Raw genomic sequence first — 25,682 nt, 5'->3', positions numbered from 1 at the left:
TATTACACAGCATAACTTGGTGATTTTGTTGAGAAAACGAGTAAAATACTTACCGTCGCTAACGCTGCTTTTGGAGGCAGCCATGTTGTGTACGCCCTCAACATTAAAGTATGTTCAAAGCTTGAGTTCTCGATGTCAAAACTAGCGGATTTCATTCCTGCAGCTAAGCTTTTCCCGACCAAGCTATGCTGCACGGTGTCAAAGCTGTGATTTTCATTAAAAAGCTACACTTTCATTGGTACCCCTGGCGTCGATGTTTTCGTTTGATAAATCAGATTGGGCCACGCGCACCGGTGGCGGCGTATTTTTTATTACGTTTTGAACACTTGCTTGACTTCCGCAGCAGTACGTCTTGTAAGAATTCTTAGCAACTATGAGTCACCGGGAAAATAGTTATTGATTGCGCCGCCAACAATGGCTTGAAGAATAAAAGCAAGATGGCTACTTGGTAGTTATTTCCTGAGGTGTATTCGGGTGAAATTGAGCGGGAATCTACGTACATTTTGACAAGTAATCAGATTCGAAGTTACGTGAAAACCGTGAGTAATGTATTAGGTGTTCGCTGGGACCTGTGACGCATGACGGGACCCCGGGACGGGACTGTCAGAAGTGTGTTGAACCCTTGTTCTGACTCGCCGATTTCCAAAGCCCATCACATTTTATTCGACAAATCTCCAAACCGCCAATGAATTTGTATTTGATCTAATATTTGAAAAAACAATATTTTGCGCTGTTGATAAACAAAAAGGTCATTGTGAATGTGAAATTTGACGTTAGTACCCAAATAAATGATAGGTCAAATGCCTAGGTTAGTACGTGACAAGTAACACGTCTAGCATTAGTTATCTCGAAATAGCGGACTAATAGCACAGGGAGCCCAGGAACTATGATCAACTGTACGCACTCCCTATGAGCGCTTGCGGGGGGGGGGTATCTGTTTTTTCGAGTTTAAAAAATGTGAGCTGGCTGGAGCCTTCATCCCTTGTCTATTTCTTACACTAGATACCAGCCGATACCCCCCCCCCCCCCCCCCGCGCATAGAGACTGCACTACATTTGATTATAGTTCCTGGGCTCCCTGTGCTAATAGTAGTGGAATAAACCACTTTTTGTCTCAGCTTTCCTCATTTAATATAATATTAACTTTATTACACTACTATGCCATCATCAGAGACAGCTAAATAAACTAAAGTATGATAAGATAAAAATAAAATTAAGGGATGTTAAAAGATTAATTGGAAACAAATTTAATTTTAATTACAGGATTCTCCCACTGTAGAGGTGATAGTTTTGATATACTTGATTTTTGTTTTGCTTTATTTAGAAACTTTGCTAAGGGTATCAAGCATGTCATTATTTTAATGAAATTGTCTATTTTAGTTTATTTCTAATTCCTATTTCTTGAAACAGCTCCCCTCTTTCTTTATCATAAAATTCAAAACCTGGGATAAAATGTTGCTCGTTCTCAATTGAATTTGTACGACATTTTTTACAGAATCATTCTACCACAGAATGTGATTTAAACATATTATATTGTCATTTTATTACCATTTTTACTGTGAGAAGAATTTAAGCGTTTTTTCCATAATTTGTCATATTCTTTTGTTAGTTTTATTTTAACAACATTTGTTATTTGATCAACGTTATTCACTTTATGATTTTATTTTATTGTTTCAAAGTCATTGTGGCCCATTATATTTTCTATATATTTTATCCAGCTAGAATTATTCTTAACTGCTTCATCAAGAGCACAATTAAGTATATGGTTATCAGGCAGGGTATTTAGCCTGAACCAATATTTAGTTGCCAATGTTAATGCCTTTACTCTTATTCTGCCAAGTTCTCCTTTAATATCGATTACTGATGTAATTTCACACCATGGACGTACTGCCACAGGATGAACCACTGGATTAAAAAAGCATTCGAGAAAGTTTACTTTTAGTGTTTACTACCTTATACTAAAATATATTTGGATATTTAGAGTACTAACGAATTCCAACTTATGGTCCGGTTAGACTTAAAATACACCATGTATATTTACTTTAGAGATATAATTTTTGGTATATGTGTTGGTTCCTGGATATCTAAGCTTCGTCGTCCTGTACTTCGTTTAGTAATTCGAACTTCCCAGTTTGCGTGAAAAGGGAGAGTTTCGCGATTTTGACATCGAAAATGCCTTTGCTTCATTATTTGCTGAGGGACGGTCGCTTAGGTATGTGCTCTGTAACTTACAGCACATGAACTTAAAAACATTAGGTAATCAAACAAAAATGACGTTGTACTAAAGTCCAAAAAGTACGTTTAAGGTATTCATTTTTTTCGTAGCATAAAAACTATTTAGCCCCACGCTTATTGTTACACCCTCAAATCAACTGATTTCCATTCCCCTCAAGAGTCAAAATGGTATGTGCCTTCATTTTAGCTACAACTGGAAAAAAGTCTTTTTTGCTTGACGTGTTCATTTGCCTTCAATTACGTTTCAGTGGCTGTAAACAGTAAACAGCCCGGGACATGATCAATATACGAGTCCGAATCAGTTAGTCCCTGAAAATTACGCCATCGCACAGTATTCCATTAATGAACGAAGTTCACATAACAATCTTATGCCTACAAATCATCCCATAATTATTGACAAGTTGATACTAGCTTATACTAAAACAAGCCGGTAGGCTGATTGGCGATCGGCTCCGCTAAAAAAAAAACAAGCATGTTTTCGGCTGTTGCCACGGTAGGCACTGGATACGAAGTTCGCCAAAAAAACACTCAGTCTTTAGAAGTCACTTTATTCATAGACCTTAGATCTATGCTTTATTTTATTGCTAGGATGTATTCTGCTGTTAAATTTGTTATTTCCAACCGTTTTGAAATAGTATTTTCTAGATAGAAGGCAGTTCATTCAAGGTTGCGTTGGGATTACATTGATACAGTGTAACAATGTCGGCGCCGGTGATCTCTTACCAGTGTGCAGACCTGCCTGAAAAGTATGAACAAAATCAGCCAAGCCAAAAAAATCACAGAAGAGTTAAAAAGCAATTCTTGGTGAACTGTAACCCCAACTTTGGGGTCAAATTTCTCGGTAATGAAAAAAGATACCAAAAATTCAAATAGTAATTTTGTGCCCACACTCAAGCTGAGTAGAATGAGCTATGTCTGAGGTGTTTTATCCTGAATTTGTAGGAGGAGATACATTTGGGGCGAAGCTAATCAAAAATCATTTTTTTTGGCTGTTTCTATGGCAACAGTGGGCCAACATTTTTTTAAAGTTTTTTTCCAATAACTAGGGTTCAAAGGTGTGACCTCCCTGCCAATTTTGAGCAAAATCGGCCAAGCCAAAAAAATCACAGAAGAATTAATACGTGAAAACACTGGAAATCACACACACAGACACACAAATTTTAAGGGCAATCCTAGCAGAGCGGATCGCCAATATGTTATTTAGAGTACTAACAAATTCCCACTTCCAGTCTGATTAGAATTAAAATACACCACGAATATTCACTTTTGAGATTTTTGGTATGTGTTGGTTCTTGGATATTTCAGCTTCGTCGTCCTGTACATCATTTAGTAATTCGAACTTCCCAGATTGTGTCAAATCGGAGAGTTTCTTGATTTCGATATCGAAACTGCCTTAGCATAATTATTTGCTGGGGGGGCTCAGGTACGTGCTCTGCAACTTGCAGCGCATGAACCTAAACATGTTAGGTAATCAAATTCACAAGAAGTTGACAATCCCTAATACTGCTAAATCGCCAGTTGTGAACTTTATCAGGATTCCTGTATGAAGTCACACATCATTCTAGCAAGGAAAAATATTGATTACTGTTGTGCAGGTTATATAATAAAATATGAAATAATTAATATTTTATTTTTTGTTAGTATATCTCTATTTATTAAAATATGTACACATTATATCTACTTGGGGTGGGTATTGCCGAGCAAGTTTATAACATTATAAACAAATATTTTCGTAAATAACCGACACTGACCTCGAAGTACGCCTTTGAGAAGTATTACTGATGAATACTTTATAACGTAATTTCTTTCAATTTGAATTAGTTGTATTGCAATGCATTAGTAATAATAATAATAATAATAATAATATTTATTGCATCTTTAGAAATACAGTATTTCTATCAGTACAGTAGCAATAAAAGTATAATAAATAAGTATAAATAGTGTAAATGTATACATTCTTTTATTTCATTGTTGACACTGAGTTATACAGTTTGTTACGTACTACAATTTATCTATATTGGAAAACGATTATGGGGATTATTAATTTCAATAAACAATATTCAACTATCTTTTATAACATCAATAAGATCATAATGGTAATGTTTATTGGTCTTTGAAACTAGAGGCATTATCAGAGCATGGGTCTTATTTTGGAACTCCTGCTAGGATGGTATTCCCAGAATAGTGCCAGTTGTTAAAGAAACATAAAACCTTAATTCTCAACAAGGATGAAAGGACCAGTTACTGGGACAAAGCCCTACTCCTGCGAAACCTTACAGATACGAAACTCAATTACCGCGAAAGCCACTCACCGCGAAGCTACTAGTATAATGTGTTAAAATCCTCTTCATACCATTGTCTTACCAATAAACACTCAAGTAAAACATGATAAAACAAGGTCAAAGTAATTGGATGAGTCTTGTCGCCATTAAAACGGTTGTGTACATCGCTTAAAAATGTTATATTTCATATAATTTACCAATTTCAATGCGCGTTCAAAAACAGCGACCGACAAGCGTGACCAGTCCCCCCTAGATTAAAACCCAGTGAATATGTAAAATTTAGCATAGAACACATTATCCATATGATAAAACCGTGAATTTAAAACCCACTGAATATGCCTGAAATGCTAAATCAGTGAAATTTAAACCCAGTGAAAATTAGTCATTCTACAGTTACTGTAGTGTGTTGATGTTCGAGAAATTTTTGCTTTAATTTCTTATCATATGATATTTCAACTTTACCTTGATTTGCGACAAACAAGTTTAATATCAGATCCGAATTTGTATTATTAATACTGTTTTTTACCGTGGTCGACGTTAGTGATAGCACAAGATAGCAGGTTAAACACACGCCGTCAACTTGTTGTTTTTTTGTTATTCTGTTTTCACTTTCACTGATGCCGGAAATCTTAGTAAGTAGGTAATCTTAGTATACTGCCGCCATTATAAATAACTATACTGCCATGAACGTTGAACATTGAAAGTTTTTTGATTGTTTTTAAACGCGTATACATGTACTTTGACAGTTTTGACAGATACTTTTCTGTTTATCTTTGTAAAGACTGCGGCATCAAAAATATATATTCATTACAGGGGATAGGTGGATATAATTCACGAGAATGTGTCACATGGTTTGACTTGCAGGTCAGCATGTTTTCACTTTCTCCTGGAGGACAACCTTATTCTCTGAATTTAGAGGTCAATTTGCCCTTGAATAGCCACCCAGTCAGGACACCTATAGTATATACACTTTGTTCAGCGCCACAGCGCAATCGTTTAATTACAGACCAGCATTATGTACGGAAATATAAATTACCATATGATCGAAATATATGCACTTGAACTTGTAATTGTAAACGGAGTGATCCTGGGTCATGTCACATGACATTAATGCCATTACTCAGTTAGCACGTCAAAATATACAGTATAAACAATTGTAATCAGTAACGGCTGTCAGACTAATATATAAATAATGGCAGATGTTAATTGTACTCTTATATTATTTTAAGAAGCCAGACGTTTGACCCTTATACAATGTATATGATGTTAAGAATTCGTACTATGACTCACCCAGCAAATAGGTATTGTATAGCGCCGCCAGCATTGGCTAAATTCGTGGAATAATCAAAACAAGATGGCTACAGTCACGAGGTGTATTCAAATGAAATTGAGCGGGAATTTACGTACATTGTGAAGATTGTAATAACCCTGTAATTAACGTCAATGTTGCTAAACCGTGAGTAATGTATTAGGTGTTCGCTGGGACCTGTGACGGGACTGTCAGAAGTGTGTTAAACCCTTGTTCTGACTCGCCGATTTCCAAAGCCCATCACATTTTATTCGACAAATCTCCAAACCGCCAATGAATTTGTATTTGATCTAATATTCAAAAACAATATTGTGAGTCCAATGATTGTCGGTCATGACACAAAATAATGCAAATGAGTGCTGACCTGTGTACAACATTTTTAGCTCAACAGTCAGATAGTGCTGTGTCCAGTCTGGATGGATGTGGATGATTTCTTCTCAAAAAACGTTTTTTTACCTTGCCCGTACCATCAAAGATGGAAGGGAAAGGTATATTAAGGGAAAAAATTTGTCCGGCGTTGTCGTCGTCGTCGTCGTCGTTGTTAATAAATGTTATTGTGTGCATAATAACTTTACTAATTCTATTCCAAACTTTATCAAACTTGGTCACCTTATTCATCAGTATAAAATCTTCCCTGAGTTTGAACAACAGATGTCCTGTATGAAAATATCATGCAAAAATTGAGAAAATCTGATAAAATATTTTGACTGTTTCTACTTGACTGATCACTGGTGATACACATCAAAGGTCACTGATCTCAGTGGAAATATGCATTGTTGTATGTGTTCAATGAAGCAAATGATTTATCTTGTAATAATATCCTTGGTAATGTATCTCAGAATCCCATACTGGGTTTCAAAACCAACTTATGGAGAGATTGCACAGTCTGATACACATTTGCAAACCTACCAATAAAATCGTTACAGAAAACAAGATGTCAGAAAATCAATATACCGGTAAGCACTCCTATGAAATGGGTTTGATCAAGATCTGAAGCTAATAGAAAATCTGTTTAGTTCAAAGTTATCAAATCAAAAACAATACATAAAAAATACATTAAAAGCAAAACATTTCATCCACATTTTAAAAAGAAAATTATTCTAAAATATATGTACTCTGTATTTGACAAACAGTTCATTCGACAAATGAAAACTCACAGGAATATGTTTCAGCTATTAGAACAGAATGATAGACTTCTTATAATACTAGTTTAAAAACGCATTTCAAAGATTGCAGTGTTTGAAGATGTCGATTCTCAGGAGGCAACAGTACTGTTGACTTCTCCCTCCACTGGACACCAACTAACTATTTAAGTTGATTTGCATACAAAGTAGAGCTTGCAACATGATAGCTATTCATAAAGGGTGTTTTTTTTTTTACTTTTCATATAATACAGTAGTCACACAATGAGGCAGTTCATATTTGTCTCAGTGAATCATTAATTTTTGACAGACACCTGTACAAAATACTTGGACCAAAGCCAGCTAAAATGTTCTGTTATCTTGCATGTTTTTTGAATCTATTCACATCTAAATGCAGCACTTTTTTTGCAATGAGACATTTGTTTTTATACTAAAATATCTGAATTACTTTGAATAAAGCTATAAAATTATGTCCCTTAAAATAATTAAACAAATAAGGCACCAATGTTTTTGTAAGATATTTACATCTTTTAAGGACATTCGGTAGACTGATTCCCCACTGTTGGTTCAACCCCAAAACTTGTTTGTATTCAAAATTAATTATGACAATGCATATTCATATTGAAATAAACTATAGTAAAGGGAATTATATTATATAACAAAGGGCAAGGTCACCAGAGTTCAACTATGTTTTTTGTTATGTAGCAACCTTGTTCTTCAAATTGTTCTTTAGAAGTTGATACAACAAAAGTTATGCAAATTAGTTTTCAAAAACTATAAAAATGCTCAAATGACTTTTAGTCTTATGGGCTTGTGTTGCTTAAGTTGACTACCACAATGTTCTGGCAGGACAACGGAACTATTTCGACAGCCTGACTGATAGGTTTCAGTGAAAATCTGTATTTTCCCTGGTCAACTTTGATTAGGATGATTGTATTTATTTTTTGTTGGCAAAAAACATTGAGCGTGAGGCCAATTGGCCTATTTTTTGTCAGATATGTTATGAAGTTGGTGTTTGTTAATACTGATGACTAGAAAACAATAGTCATAGTAACTTGTATGTACTTTGGCTAGTTCTACTTAGAATTGAAAATTCGCTTTAAAAATCCGTCAAAGTTTAAGAAGATTGTTCGTGTGATTTGGCCACCATCTTTATACTGATGGCACATCAGTGACTGGAAGTTTGTCATGCTGCATCTCTCCACTGAACTCCATTTACCACACAAATAATTATGATCAATCACATGTTTCGCCGCCATCTTGGATTTTCATCTAAAATGGCCAAACATTTGGGCATTGTTTTTCATGAGTGATTTAACCAATGAACTTGATATATTGTATATAGCGTGTAAGACCCAGTCTTATTATAATTAAAATTATGAAAAAAAAATAGTTTGGCCAACATCTTCGATTTTTGACAATAATAACTACAAGTGTGGGCATTCGTTTTCTCAGGAGTGCTTCAACCGATTAACTTGATATTTTGTGTATAACCATAGCATAATAATTAGCATGTATTTTGTTTATAAGTTCTGTTATAATGGTCATTCTGGTGAAATAAATAAATAAAAAAAAAAATAAAGCAGAAGGCTTATTATGTATTCTGAAAACTATATCTTGATAACCAGGTAAATAACTAGGTAAATACATGGAACCAACTGCATTGTGTAATCATGGTACTGATAATTTAAGCTTTTCTAATCATGTGATCTAATTAATTAAAAAACAGGTGCATGAAGGCTTGGGCCCCGTTGGTGTCAATTGTGGCTTTAATTTTAACTTGAATTCATAACATACTGGCATAAATGTATTCAAAAATAAAATTATTGTGCATCACATGCAGACAATTTTGCCATTTGTGATTTTCTAGGGGCTCAAGCCTGTAGGGCTTGGCCCCTATTCTTATTGTCCAGGTTTTAGGGGCCCAAGCCCAAAGGGCGAGGCCCCTATTATTATCGCTTGTGTTTTTCTTTCTTTCTTTCTTCCGTAACTTTTTTTGGCAAGCCGTTTGAGAAAACCGCAGAACAGAATGGTGTTAAAATGGTCTATAAGGATAGCCCCAAATGTGAACTGGTGCAACATGCTTTCAGAATTTTGATTGGTCAATTAGTTTGGCAGCCATATTGGATTGAAAATTAACCGGAAGTGGCTATTTGACCACTTTCTGAGGGTCTAGGCGTCTAGATTTTTTATGGTATATAGCACAAGTCATGTGTAATAAATATCAGCAATAAAAACTTTAGCGGTCACGTGACTTTTCCCGCTATTTTGTTTTTCCTAAAAACGGCAAAAAACACTTAAAAATCTTCTTCTTCATAACCGCTGAGTGAAATGCTCTCATATTTAGTATTTAGCTTCTACATGTATATATTAAGCACAATTATGTTTAAAAAAAATTGTTATGATTGGTCACATGGTTTGGTCGCCATTTTGGGTTTCTTCTCAACAGGAAGTAGTTTTTTACTCATGCCACAATTGAGTGATTATCTTCAATATTGCGTCATGGCATCTCTATATGAAACTCTTTCAGAAACCTAAAAAAGTTTTCAGATCAGTCACATGGTTTGGCCGCCATCTTGGATTTTAGGCAAAATTTACCAAAATTTTGGGCATTTGTTTCTCAGAGGTAATTCAACCAATCTACTAGATGTTTTTATATTTACCATGCCTGGCCTTAGCTCCATATGAGAAAAATAATATTATTTTGATCAGTCACATGGTTAGGTCGCCATCTTGGATTTTGTGAAAACAGAAATTATGCAACTACATATTTTGTATTAGTCTGACTTCTTTCAAATTTTGTATGTGCATTTGTGTCATCAGATGCATCATTTTGCCCCAATAGCACACTGCTAGGCCACGTGGCTGGGCACCCATGGGGTGGGGGCTTCTAACCTCATTAATATGCATAACTGTCATAACTCAAGCACTGTTGTAGTTAGGATGATGAATCCTGTGTTATTATGACAACATTGAACAAGAGATTTGATTAAAATAACAGATGACCATATATGGTCATGTGAGCTCATTAATATGCATAACTGTCATATCTCAAACACTGTTGCAGTTAGGAAGATGAATCCTGTGTTATTATGACAACGTTAAACAAGAGATTTGATTAAAATAACAGATAACCATATATGGTCATGTGAGCTCATTAATATGCAAAACAATTATATCTCAAACAAATTTATGGAACCAACTGCATTTCGACTTCATGGTACTAATCATTCAAACTAACCAATTGTGTATCATGTGTATCATTTGACCTCATTATTTATGGAATATATGTTTGTAAGCTTGGGCCCCTGTGACGCTGCTTGCAGCTTTAATTCTTCCTGTTATTGTCTGAAGATCAATTTCTGTGTTTGAACCCAAATATTTAAATATTCTATTCACAGATGGAGGGAAAATTCTATAGCGTATTTAAACCTTCCATATATTCACCCGAATTTAGAGGATGGTGTAGAGAAAGGTTACAAGAACGATGTGGATTTATTCGACAACACAGAAACCTTCAAATAGTTAATAAAGTAAAGCAACCAAAGAAAAAAGTACGATATCGATATGTGAAATACAAACCATACGACAAATTAGAAGCCAGAGTGCCAGCTAAACCTGATACAGTACAGCGGTGCCGTAATGTTGTATGTGATGGAAAATACTTGTGAGTAACAATTACATGAATTTGTTTCTTAATTCTAAAATTCAATTCTAAAACTAAAAAGACAAAATTAATATAAATTGCACTGGCATTCTGAGTTACTTCTGGCTTCCCCATACTGCATATTTACTAGTAATGAATGTATGTTAAATTTCTACTCGCATATTATCCAATACTGTGTATGTTAATTATATAAACAACATAGCTTGTCGTCTGAAACGACCCCCCCCCCCTTCTGAAAGCGCATATAGTATGAAATATTATGTCAGAGGTACATGTTTTGTATAGCCGACTTTTCCACAGATTATTGCTACCATTTATAATACATTTGGAATATGGCAAATTTATCGCAGTGATCACTCTAGCGAATGAGTGCCGATGATTACAGATTAGGCAATAGACAAGAGGCAGTTGCTTTTACCAAGAATATGAAGTTATTAAGAGGATATCAAAAAGTATGCATAGTACAGCGGTATCACCAATGTGCAGTGTACTGTCTGAATGCATATATTTTGATATCCTTGTAATAACCTTATTAATAACCTTATCTTTTTTGCTCCCAACGATACATCATGGGAATGCCGAAATGCATAACATTTAGCGCAGTTTTAGCGAACTTCTTTGTATAGGATCTGGTCATACCCTGTGGACTGCCATGTTTGTTTTTCATTATTAGAGGATGCTTATGCGTGTAATCGTTCCATATTTAGAATTCGCATTTCCTAATATTGTAGGATGAAAATACCCAGTGCAATCCATATTTGGAATTCGCATTTCCTAATATACTAGGATGAAAATACCCAGTGCAATACCGCAAAATTACGGCACGCTGTAACTTACATTACGATGACAGATGCATAATTGACTTTATCATTAGCTTGTTTTCTTAGCACCAAATTTCAAAAGGATACTGTCTTGGGTAGACTTAATAAAGAATTTGCTCTATTTGGCCATATACTAGTATTACCGTTAAAATCCTATTATAAGCCGCATACCTATTACTAATCGCACCCCCAATTCAACAAGACCGTGACCGACTTTGTTTCAACCAGCTGGTACATTGTTCATAAACCTATTCATTTGTTTCGACAACGTGCCTAAAAATATTCACACTTCCTTATTGTTCAGTAGTGTTAGGATGTCAAACACGCAGTGAAACTGCTTTTGTCTTGTGACAACTTTTGTCAATACTCCTCACCGAAAAACTGTTAAATTCTTTTTCAATGCTCAGTTTATCTTTCGAAAACAACTAATTTCTTGATTTAAAAAAAAAGTCATGTCGTTTTCCCATGGAAATCAAAGCTAAAAGATCGCACTACATTATCAGTAAATCGCTTCCAGGTTTCGTTCACTATGCAGTTGGTGACCTGTCATTAACATATTTAAATGAACTAAGGTAATTTGAACACGTGGGCACCATCCAGCATTTTGATTGGTTAATTAGCAACTTGACCTACCCGGTCAAGTAATGACTCGTGCGCATTCAAACTACATAGCGGAAGTCGTGTCGCATCGATCGTTTACATGTGACCGAAATAATTCCCTTACGGTGAAACTAAGTTGAATTTTACTTGCATTTGATAACAATTCAACAAATTTATTTTTCGTGCGTTATTATAATCACTACTGTGTAATAATCAACAATTTCAACAGTTCGAAAACAAGTAAGTTATTCACTTGTGAGCCGAAGCATAGCCGGATTGCTTTACCGCACCCATGCGGTACCATACTTTTTTAGTGCCGTACCATAATCATTTTCTACTAAGCAATGCATTAATGTTTGTTTTTATTTGAAACTTCTGTCAGAATATACTTTCCATTACGAAGAAAATTAAAAAAATAAATGCATATTACATTAAATATACCGAGTATTTTTTTTTTCATGTGAACAGTTTTTTTGTGACGTGACGCTTATCACTCTTCCCTGACATCTAAATTGGAGTTAGCTTATATTCAAAAGATTGTACGGTGTATTGTTGTTTTGTGCAAGTGATGTGGGGAAAAAATGACCACGCCCATTTAGTGATTGCAATGTGTACCTATTATAAACCGCACCCCGAACTTGAGCTGTTGATCCCAATTTTTTATTTGATACATTGCAATATAAACCGCAGTTTATAATAGGATTTTAACGGTAACACATAACAATGCGCATGTTGTCATGGCACTGATACACTGTATGGTATAAAATTTGTATTTTACAGGCACGATTCGCACCTACAAGTATTCTTGTATTCTGATCTGTCTTTCCCACTAGTAGTGAAAGCCAAGTGTACAGAAACAGTATCATCTATTAAAGCACAGTTCCTGGAACATTATAATTGTTCTAGTTTAACATTTGATCTGACAACTAACAAAGGCTTTTTGGTATGTTTATAATTCCCATTTACTGTCACAGTACTTTCCCAGGGGCCTCAACATGTAAAATCAGAAAAATAAGATATGGGCTTATACCAAAGAACCGCCTCAGAAAAGATGAATTTGTTGTGGTTTTAATATTGTAACTATGCTACCAACCCGCCTCAAAAAAATTATTACATCTTTCGTTCACCATGCCGGGGGAATATTATGTCTTTTTTGATAAAAAGAAATTGCGAGTCATCATTTATTTTTACAATCAAAAAACAAAATATGCACATGTTATTACAATACGATTTACATACCGTCTGACTTGATGATGTAAAAATGATTAGGTTATGTGGGGAAAACTGTTGAAAGTAATATCTTTATCATTAAGTTCGTTGTTTTGATCATATACAAGGCAATTTGGATTTCGATTTGGCCTGAAACATCGATCTTTGACATAATGGGTCAAGTCTTTCAAAAACTGTCAAAAATTGAAGAAAAAAAACAATGCAACAACTGACGCATACATTACCCAACAAAGATATATGGAACCAATGGTACACATGACACATGAACTGATTTCAGGTGTTTCGAAAATTGTTGATGTGATCTTGATATATGATATGATTTGTTTAAGAGATACGCTTCGCAAATTATTTTGTCATTATGTAAGTTTATTTATTCAGCAAAGTATAATAACATATACTCACTTAGGATTTGGACTATATTAAAAAGATTTACTGTCATACTTTTAACTGTTAACCTTCAAGTAAGTGAACACAATTCCATTTCCTTCCTTTTAAGCTCTGTGATAAACTCACTTTGGAAGACCATGGTATTGTCAATGACACTAACTTGTACGTGAAGATAACTGGCAGCGAATTGAAAGGAGGGGGAGATACCCCTGCCTCACAAGGTTAGATAAATTAATGTATAAACATGAAACTCTTGTCGTTCTCACACTCTAGTGATTCTGAAATACAGGCTTCTTTGATGCAGATGAGTATGCGAATAGCAGTATTGCAACAATATTATTTTGTTCAGTAGTCAATTATAAAAATTACTATTTTGTCATGTGTGCAGACGAGCATGGAAAGGTGGGAGTTGATAATAGCTATACTATATAAAGGCCATCACATACTGTATCAACGTCAATACAATTTGTTACATTAACATAATTTGGTCCATTACACCACAATTAAACAATATCAGCATTATTAGTTTGTCTGTGCAGAATGACATCATAGATGCGTTTAAATGCTGTTTTTTTCTCAACAAGAAGGCGCTGTCTTTCAACCAATTCCCTCTGAAAACAGACCATAGAAGCACTTTCATTTAATTTTTGTTACAAAATATTGTGTAGCATCACCATAAGCATAGTAATACAATTTCTTGAACATAAAACAAATTATCATCAAATTCGGTGATATCTAAATTATGCCAATTTATGACTTCATTGAAATGTTCATTAAAATTATTATCAAGGGAAATCTAGCAAAGGTTACAAGCCCCTCATTTATTTCGCAGTGACCTGGCTTTTACCATTTATGCACGAAGTCCGAAAACTGGGACTGTGCATCCGTGCGTTCGTCCGGAATCATATCTCAGAATCCCTTGGACTGATTCCGTTCATTCTTTGCATGTGCCTAGTACTTTATGTGGGACATATGCACATACAGTGGTTTAGCGATTTGATTCAAAATGGCCGACTGGCAGCCATCTTGTTTTTTGAAAATGTTGTATTTTGGACTTGCTTTATCAGTTTTCATTCAAACTTGGTACATAGATTATACATGTTAGGATACATGTCCATGACGATTTATTTCGCAATTGGATCAAAGATGGTCGACTGGCAGGCATCTTGTTTTTATATATGCGGTATCTTGGACGTTCTCTGTCAGTTTTCATTCAAATTTGGCACATACATGTACTTTATACATGTTAGGATGCATGTCCATGACAATTTGTTTCAAAATCTGGTCAAGGATGGCCGATTGACAGCCATCTGACTTTTTGCCTTACTACTATATTTCCACAATTTATGTACCATTTTCATTCGTATTTGGCACATACATCATACATATCAGTGTGTTTCATAATCAGATCAAAGATGGCCGAATAACGGCTGTTTTTATTTTTGGCCATATTACTACTACACGGAACACGTGTTTTGATGTAAATAAACAATCTGTTGTATACGCCACTTGGAACTCAAGTTTCAAGGACACGCTCGCGACAACCCCTCCGCTTTAATATGATGAGCACAAAGAGAACTTTCAAAAATTTAACGGGGACTGTGTCATTTTCAATGACTTGTTTTATTGTAGCTTGTTTTGTCAATTGTCAACTTTAGGTTTAAAGAATATGGTTCGGTATGTTTTTTCCACTTCACAAACTGGCGTTCTGATGTTCTGGCAGCATTGGCATATGTACCAACAATTTTACAAATTGAATATTAATGAATATTAATTAAATTGCTTCTGACAGAACAATTAATTTACAGGAAAGGAAATGAAATATGCATGGATCATGTATGTTTCAAGTGCATTCATTTTGGAAATTCATTATTCATTTTTTCAACAGACAAAAAGACAGTTGCACCTACAACACATGAACATGATGTATTTAATTGGAAACGAGAAGATGTGCGACAATGGCTTCATGAGACAGTCGAGCTACACTCTAAGTATGTCGACCGAATGTATAATGAAGAAGTTGATGGTGAGACTCTACTTTTGTATAAAGAGGATGACTTGAAAACTGATTTTAAAATGAAGGAAGGCCCATTATTGCTACTCTCAGAAGGTCTAAAAAACCTGAAAGGTACTATAGTATATTCACATATAGACGATCAAAATCATGAACTTCAACTACCACCACATCTTGAAAATTGGAACGTGGATCATGTGAAACAATGGCTCAATTGGAAAAAGTTTAAAGAAAATTGCATTGATGCTCTTTGGGAAGAGGAAGTTGATGGGAAAATATTGAGTTCATTCCTTGTAGTTCCTTTTGAAAAACTAGCAAAAAAATTTCATTTGAGGAAAGGATCACTTCGAAAATTAATTCATCATGTAGAACTGCTTCAAAAGATAACAGATGTTCAACAGCATAATAAGGGCATTGCCAAAGTCGTGAAAACTACAAAAATTGAGAAAAGTGAAAGTCAAACCAGTACACTGAACAAAAAAGAGAAAATCCTGGCACAAATCAATTCAAAACACATGAAAGTGAAAAAGCATGCAGGTCAATCTAAAACACCCCAGCAGCAAACACTAGATGAAAAACGTGCATCAGGTGTTCAGAAAAATGATCACGATAATGACAAAGATGCAGGCTCTAAAATGAATGAGAAAAGTGAATATCTGGCAAATAAAAATTATGTGACTTGTATAAAGACAATAAATAGAAAGCATCCATCTGACACTCGATGTATTGCACCTGGAAATGTTAAAATTGAGGATACATTAAACAATCCACATGACAATCATCAGCATGCATCAACACATAGAAAGACAGAAAAATCAAGGCCATCTTATGCAGATGAAAATATTGAAGAGCTTAAGAACAGACTCAAGTTAAAAGCAGTTGATACGTATAAAAGCAGGTTCTTGTCATCTACTTTGCAACTTATAAGTGGAAAGTTTGGTAAAAAAGAAAACCAACTGGAACAACAGTTTAGCTTTTTTGTACTCACAAAGGCCACTGTACAGTTAACTGAGCATGAATCAAAGAAATTGTGGGAACAAATTCAGAAGAATGTGCGACGATTTGTTTGTATGCTACCTCCAAAGTTCAAAGATATTTTTGATTGTGCATTTGTATGTCAAGAGCTTGGTACTGTGCAACGCGTTGAGGACAAACAAAAGTTGACTCTGCGAAGCACAGATTTGTGTGTTTGCTCTCCTTTGCAGAAAAGTTGGCATAATCTATCAAAACATACAATGTTTTTCCTTTTGGTGGATTCACAACTGTTAACTGATGAGTTGGTGCACTATGAGACTTATTTAGATGATGAAAAAAAACAGCAAATTTTTTTTCAGTTCGATTCTAAGCATGCATATACAGCATATTTTGATGTTTCCAATGAAGATTTAGAATTAAAATTTAAAGAAGAAAATGAATTATATGCACTAAATTCCAAACAACTCAAAGAAGATCCTATGCAACATGAGGTGATGTCTAGAGAAGACGATTGTGATAATGTCACGCGGGATAAATCAACAGTTACATCTATACAATTATCTAACAATCATGGTGTGAAAGATGAGCAGTTGAACACCTCATTGGCAAACATTCCAAAACATTCAGCTACTGAACAAGAAAGTGAAGTGCTAAGTGTTGGAAAACACACGGAATATCAACTAGGACGAACTTTCAGTAAAATGGGGTCTACTGGTGAAAACACTGAAACAGCTACCAGGGCTTATGATAAAATCGATATGTTGCAACTCAAGCAACTGAGACTCTTCAATCGAGAAGTGGAAAACTTTTCTTATACAAAGAATAAAGTTATAGATGCCATAGAAACAGGGGTTAAGAATCTGACCCAAGTTGTTCATGAATTTAAACAGTTCACCAGCTACATACGAAAAGACGACAAAGAAAGAAAATGGAAATTTGTATGGGAAACTCTACGTTTTGCCGCAGCATGCCTCAATGACAGAACAAATGGAACCATTCACTTCGGAATAGCTGACAATAAGTCAAATCATTACCAACATGGTCAGATTCTTGGAGTAGAAGTAAAAGATAAAGCAGAATATGGGGACGAACTTGATTATTACATATGTAAATGTTTCAAAGATACTGAATACAAAAATTCTGCACGATTGTGTATTCGCCCACCACAGTATGTTCCGGTTTTTGACAAAGGAAACCTAGAACAGTGTTATGTAGTTGAAGTGGATATTGTCCCTAATATTGCACATACTAAAGGGAAAGCATTTTTTATTAAACTTCCTAAAGATCCTCAATATTGGAATTCTAAGAAAGTCACATTTGACAAATCTGCTTTATACAGACGTCTTGGGTCAGCTACATGTAAGCAAGAAGAACAGGATGTACATGACTATCTCCAGAAGTCTCTGCCGAATTTAGACAAGGAACGTGAAGAAAGAGAATTGCAGGATGCAGAATATTCAATGCCAATCAAAAGGAGTGATCTTGCACATAAACTTATTTGGTTGTTGTGCACAGGTGGATCAACTTTAGATACTTCTTTTTTTCCAATTCTCGTTGTTAACAAACCAAAGTCATATGATTTGAGTAAGTCAGAAATGAGATTCATCAAAATGATTGACTGGGTTGCTGTTTTTGACTTTGATGCAGAGTCACAAAAACTTGGTATTTTTCGTGAATATGCTGAACAGAAGATCCCAAATATTCACGATCCAGACATGTATCTTAACATCACAGATGTCTGCTATCACAGAGATCAGATAAGTTTTCCAGAAAAACTTGTTGGATATTTGCTAATGGACGAACTGATATTGATCACCTACCATATGGTAGATTGAAATGGAATATGAAAAGAAGGAAAGGAGTGAAGGAAGCTGTTCGTTTCTTTGCTGATGAAAATGTTATACCCAAGGATAGAAGTATAGTTGTTTTCCTTCTTCTTAATGAAGATATTGATGGGATGGTAAATACTTTTAGTGAATTTTCAGCATACTTCGCACTGAACAGAATAATGTGTGTTGCTAGAGAAGAGTCTATTTTTCGAAGCTGGGTCGCTGAAATTGGTGGTATAACCTGTCCAGTTGATCTTTTAAATGAGCGAAGTGTTGTTGGTATGCCATGGGATCATGTTAATGCTACAGTTCAGCAGATCATGGGTATTAGAAACAATGAGATGAGTTACATACCCAGTTCTACCGGTGCCTTTATTGCATTGAGTGAGCGAGACAGAAATAGCTACACTGACTTTGATATTCTAAGTCGTAATGAATGTAACCCTGACGTAATGTCAGCAGAGGAACTTAATGTTTTTCTTAGAAAAAAAGAATTGCAATTTTATCAGGGTCACTTGGTGAATTGGTGGAATTTTTGGGCAACAGATAATGGACACAATCATGTTCTTAGGCGTGATAAACATTTAGAGCTTAAACGTAGAGTAAATCAAGTATTGCAACCAATATCCAGATCAGGAACTGAAGAGAAAGTGAAACTTGTATCTCTCTTTCATCAACCAGGTGCTGGTGGATCAACAATGGCCAGAAATGTCCTGTGGGAATTAAGAGATCAATTTAGGTGTGTTGTGATAAAACGTGTTACACATGATACAGCAAATCAGTTGTTTAAACTATGGTCATTCAAAGAAGACAAAAATATGAATCGTATACCTGTTGTTGCAGTAGGTGAAGAACTTGACGAAGCTACTCTGAGAGAACTACGTATACAAATTGAAGGAGTATGTACAAGAAAAGCTGTGCGTGGTCATAAACCTCTGTGTCTTATGATTCATTGTAAACGTTTTCTCTTAGATCATCATGGTGATACCACTCAAAGACCTCCAGAAAGTATATCATTGGAACAGTATCTTTCTAAAGACGAGCGAAGATGGTTTGTTAATAAGTTAGCTCAACTTAACGAAAAGGCACATGAATTTGAAGAAATAAATCCTAGATACTTAATATCCTTCATGATTTTGAAAGAGAATTTTAATCAAGAATATGTTGAAAATGTTGTCTCAGGAATTTTGGAAAAAATACCAAAATATAATGCAGAGACATTGTTATTGAAGTACATAGCTCTGCTGAACAGCTATGTGTCAAAGTCATCTGTGGTGGTTTCTTGTTGTGATTCTCTAATGGGAATTGGTAGTGCCAAACTTGAAAAGCAAAGAAACCAATATATTGAATTTTTATTAAGTCCTTCAGCTAAACTACTTCTTCTTGAAATGCAGAATGTAGAACTGGGAAGTGTAAAAGCATTCAAGATAGTTCATTCATTAGTTGCATCTACAATTCTAAAGCAGCTACAGCTTCGTGAAAATCAGCGCCTCGGACAAGTTGCTATTGAATTTTTGAAATCAAAATTATTTCAAACATCTTCATATGGTAAAGAACAGCTTTCTACAATGACTTCAGAAATGCTAAAGAAACGTAAAAAACATGAATATGGTGATGACTATGAAACCAAATTTTCTCCACTGATAATGGACATTCTGAAATGTTCCAATAAAGCTGATGGTGATCATGACGATGATGCAACTAACACCTTACTTGAAGGGATGAAACTATTTCCAGATGATGCCATGATCATACAACAAGTTGCTCGTATATATCTATACAGGAAAAAATTTGAAAAAGCAAAAACATTTGCAGAAAAAGCTGTTGAGATGAAAAGAGACAATTCATATTTGTTGGATACCCTTGGAGAAGTGTATAAGGAGCAAATGAATAATGAATATCAAGTTGTTAAAGTGAAACAATCGGTTATCACTCCTGAAGAAGCTTTAAATGCACTTAAGCTAGCATTTAAAGCAATGAGTGTGTTTCGTGAATCACAACAGGCCAGTACTAGAGAAAAACATTCTCAAAATACTGCTGGTTACATAAAAGAAGTTGAAACATGTTTTAGATTGATAGAAATCTTGTTATGTGTAAATAAGTTTAAAAAAGAACCTGCACCTTACAGAGAACTGCATAAATATCTTGTTGATGATGATTACATTCCTACGTCTGTATCAATGGTATGGGCGGAGTACCACAGACATATGAAAGCTCTTATTAGGAACGTTGATCAAGCAATGAAATGGATGAATGACTACTGCACGTATCACAAGGATGAATATTTTCATGACAACTCAGCTCTTCAAAAGTTAAAAAACAAAATGTACAACTTTAATAGCAGCTATACAACATATTTTGGAGAACAATTTGATGAGCATCCGCCTGAGATTACTGATCCAGAGAGCGTATGTGAGTGGAACCGGCGAAGAGTTGCATCTTATGGGTGTGGTCATTTTCGAAACATCTTCTCACTAGTTCAAGATTACTTCCTGGAAAAAAATGAATCTGATAAACAAAAGGATATCATAAGGAAATTAAAGGACAGCAAGAAGCTTCTAAATTTGAACAGCCCACGAAATACATTTGACTTGCACAATTTGATTTTTATCCACTTTGCACTTTCTATTGTTGACAAACGCGAACCTGCTGCGAATGAAAAGTACTTGTATGATTTGAACTTTCTATACATTCAACAGAGTGGAAATGACAACCTATATCCATATTTTGTGCAATCCATGTTGATGTGGCCCCGGGAGAATATTGGTCAAATAGTATATGATGAGCAAACCCTTACACACTGCTTAGCACAACTCAAGAAGTTGTATCCAGTGCAAAGAAAGAATGAGTTCAACATAAAACACAAACAAATATCAATTACTCCATCTCGAATTAAACCTGCAACTTTCTTCTTTCTTGGAAAAGGCCAGGGCTTGCGTGCATTCATTCACATAACCGAACTTAATGTGACCAGCAGGAGTAATTTTGAAAATAGAGACCGATTTTGGGAGTCAGAGAGAGTGAGAAATTGCCTTAAACGTGTTAAGGGCATTTTGTGGTCAACAAACAGCATTTATGCATATGATGGTCTGAAAGGTAATAAAGCTACCATTGACATTTTACCATCTATACCCCTTGATAATGTAACAAGTCGTGACACTGTGAGCTTTTATGTTGGCTTCAGTTGGTCTGGTCCTGTTGCTTACAATATCACAACACAGGATGAGGAGCATTATGATGAAGAAATGCATACCACAATGCAAACTGCAGATAAGGGTGAAGTACCTCATGAGAATGACGCCAAAGGAAAATTCAGCTACATCGATTATAGACGTAAACATCGTAGACTGAAGCAAAAATTAAATGAGATTAATAATCTGAAAAAGAAAAAAGATAGTGGAGAGGGTCTTCAGAAAAAGCAGGTATGCTTAAAACATAACATTCATAGATAACCACGTTTTATATTTTGAATTATAGTCAAACATTATTGATACATGTAATCGAAATTTAGAATATTTGTTTATTTCCAGATTGAAAAGATTGCCATGGAAGAAACATTTCAAAACGAACTTCATCAACTGGAAAAAGAATATGAAGATGAACTGACTTCAGACCCAGACTTCTTTCATGATTATTACTGAACATGGTTAGTATATCTCCATGATGACTATATTTCTGTCAGTATCACATGGCATTATTAATTGATTGTTTCTGTGGGCAATCATTCACTTTAAAAATGTTGTGTTAACAGTATGCACATACCAAGTTTGAATCAGTTTGAGCTAATTATTGTTACCATACAGAATAAACAAGCTGGAAAAAATAATCAGATAATAAATTAGATACTAATATCAGATTTTAATTTACAAGAACAGTAATTATTGTATGAATTGTCAATACAATTTGTACAAACATACATTCAAATATGCACAAGAAATATACTAAAAGCGAATCTTTTATTCGGCAAATTAGCTAAACAATGAGCAATAATTTTTACCGAAATCTAATCAGATTTTGATGTCCGTGATGAAGTAGCTGTGTGCCAACTTTCATTCCAATTCATTTGCTCTTGAGTTGTCAGTGGAACAAGAATTAACAGAAATCATTTTATAGGAATGTTAAAAGATGTGAAATTTTTTTTTTTTGCAGAATATTATGGGTTCATGTCGGTTTGAAACAGATCCACATGTATTTTCTAAAGAGAAGAGGATGCTGGGCTTCAGATTGCAGTAATTTTGTTTTGTTTTTAGCTCGGCTGTCGACTTTGTCGAGCGGTGCTTATCATATGAGTTATTGTCCGTCGGCGTTTGTGTCAATGTTTTACTTTTTCAACTTCTTCTTGAAAACTACACGCCTGAATGCTTTGATACTTGTGTATATGTACCTTGGGTAGGCCCTCTTAGATTGTTCATTTCATGATAATATCTTATATTTTTCAATTTTTGCTAAAAAGTGATATTTTCGACTTCTTAAAAACCACAAGTCCAATTGCTTTGATATTATACATATAGGTACTACATGTGGACTTCTCTCAGATGATATCTTCGATTCTCTAATTTTGGTGAATATTTTTGTAATTTTTGGTAAAAAGTCATATTTTCGACTTCTTGTTGAAAACAGTAAGTCCGATCACTTCGATACTGTACATATTGTTCATTTACAATGATATCTTCAGTTCTTTAATTGAAATGTGCATTGCTAACAGCGGAGCTATCTCAGCCGAGAGGCTGCTTGTTTTTCCAATTTTTAAACAATTATAAAAATAATATTTTATACATAACAAAATATAATACAATGTATGATGAAATAATCAAGGTTTAACTAAAACAATAAACCACCTTTATATGAGGGTATACCACGAGATTTTACACAATTCCCAATTGCTTATATAAATACTTCAAATATTTGTTATTTAAGGTATAATTCATTTTCATTTTTGAAATCCATTTCTTTTTTAAAATCCGTTTTCATTGACCTTTGAACTATAGGTATTTTTAATTTTAAAGTAAATTTTCCCTCAGAATTTGCTGAAAAGTAACTGTTGTTTCCCGCCTATCATATTAACTTGTTTGTTTTTAATGAGATTCAAAGGTCAACAAAAACAAAAATAGATTTAAACATTTGGTTTTTAAAATAAAAACAAATTTCAAAAACAAAAGGGGGTTTTAAAAATCGATTTAAGACCTGAGAATGGTTATTTCAAAATGAAAATGAATTGTAAAAATGGTTTTATAAAAAGGTATGTTGTGAGTCAACTCAGTTGTTGTATTAAGAGGTCTATAACAACATTTATTATTTTTGTGAACTATTTGTTTAATGAAGTTACGTTGATAACCAAACTACTTTTTTCTTGGTTAACTGCATTTTGTGTTATAGGTGTGCATTGCTAGACTTGGCTACCACAATGCTTTTGTAGGACAGTAGAGCTATTTTGACCATCAGGCTTCTTGTATTTTTAATTAATCTTTTCTAAAGGATGGTCGGCATATCATGCAACTATGGACCAATTTCGAACATGACAATCATTAATTACCCTTTAAGCCAAACAGATATCATTTCAATATTTTAATTTGCATTTAGACGTAGTCTTTGGTAACAATAAACAATTCAAATAATCAATTTAAATTTTCTAAAAAGTTGTGTTGTTAAAAATAATGGCAATGGCATATAAAGTTGTACTGTGAACAATGAATGGCCTATGTGGTGAATTATAAAACACAATTGATCATGGAAACAGATGTAATTAATTTGCATAACTGAGGAACATTTCAATAGTTCATTGTAGCTGTTATTTGTTTCTGTTTAGAAACAATTTGAATTGAGTTAACATTTTGAGTGCCAGATATTCTTGCCCGCAAAAAAATGACCCATAATGAACAAAAATAATATTAATTTATAAAATGAATTAATCATATTGTACTCCAGTCAGAATGATTAGTTTTTATTTTACTGTTTTATTAGTGAAAATATTTTCACCAAATTAAAGAAATGATGACTGGTACAATACATGTCAAAATATGACAAAAAAATTAACGTGGTAAAATTACTGACCAAGTTTTGGCTACAAAAATACTAGAACACTATAAAATTAACATATTTTAAGAGTGACTGTATAGTAGTGTAGATAAAGTAGAGTTGTATGTTCAAGTAAATATTTTTTTTATGTTTGTACTTTCATTTATTTCAATGTTATTTAATGTAAACCAATGTTTTTTAATCAAAAATATCACTATTTTACTGAAAATATATAAATACTCATCACACAAACTATTGTAACTATTGAAATTTGATACCTATTGTGAAATTCAAATTTAAAGATGATCAAATAGTTTTATTGTTAAAATTATTAACGATAGGAGAACATTTTATCCACATTTTCATTGATACCAAGTATATTAATGTATACCAAACTCTACTGGTATGATAATTTTAATGCAACAATTTTGAAATTTGCAGCTGTTGCACATTTAAATGTGTCTAATGACTCTTTATGAATTTTAAAATTCAAACTAAAATGTTCCATTGGTAGATTGAATAATGTTGGAACATTTTCAAATGATGTTGTTTTGCACTGTGTTCGTTGCGATTAATAAAGATGGAAAGAATACCTTTTTGTGCTGAGAATACCTATTAGTTTTGCTCAAAACCCAGTAAAAATAATACAATTGTATTCAATTAAAATAAAAATTACTTCAAGCTTGTTTTCAGAGCAGATATCCTAAGAATTTTGTTTTTATTGAAAATGCAGAAATGTTTTATTGGACATTGCTTGGAAAACCATAATTTGGTTATTTATCTAATCATATTTAGAAAGGATAATATATGATATTATGCTACCTACTCTCTGTCATTATTTGGAATAACAGTTGTCAATCAGTTGATAAAACAGGAACAGGAATCAGGGTGTTCTCAATTTGGCAAAAACAGAAAGAAGGATTACTTTGAATTGGGTGGGGTTAATGCTAAGGTAGACTAACAAGCATATTATATTATATTTCTAAAATATGAAAACAAAAATAGCAAAATCCTTGTTTAAATTGTCTTGGAAACACAGCAATAAATCGAAATGATTGCAAAATGATTTCATTTCCATTCATTCGATTGTTAAAATTTCAAACAAATAGTTGATATCAACCATTCTACATACAAATATATATATAATCGGATTTAACTATTAGCAATGCAGTGTTGA

The 25,682-nt window shown here is 34.1% G+C and overlaps 1 protein-coding gene across 1 annotated transcript; it reads left to right on the top strand.

Moving 5' to 3' along the window:
• The first annotated feature begins 345 nt into the window (after positions 1-345).
• Positions 346-25,330, top strand: LOC144356679 (sterile alpha motif domain-containing protein 9-like). The gene is given in 8 exon segments (XM_085508686.1): positions 346-539; positions 10,369-10,634; positions 12,836-12,998; positions 13,782-13,893; positions 15,561-18,493; positions 18,496-21,912; positions 22,021-22,136; positions 22,640-25,330. Coding segments are annotated over 6 exon segments (7,002 nt in total). The 5' UTR covers positions 346-539; the 3' UTR covers positions 22,132-22,136; positions 22,640-25,330.
• Positions 25,331-25,682: the final 352 nt, after the last annotated feature.

The sequence above is a fragment of the Saccoglossus kowalevskii genome, chromosome 15 (genome assembly GCF_978046115.1).
Source record: "Saccoglossus kowalevskii chromosome 15, keSacKowa6.1, whole genome shotgun sequence".
Classification (NCBI taxonomy): Eukaryota; Metazoa; Hemichordata; class Enteropneusta; family Harrimaniidae; genus Saccoglossus; species Saccoglossus kowalevskii.
Note: the sequence above shows the minus strand (reverse complement) of the source record. Positions and strands in the feature narration are given on the sequence as shown.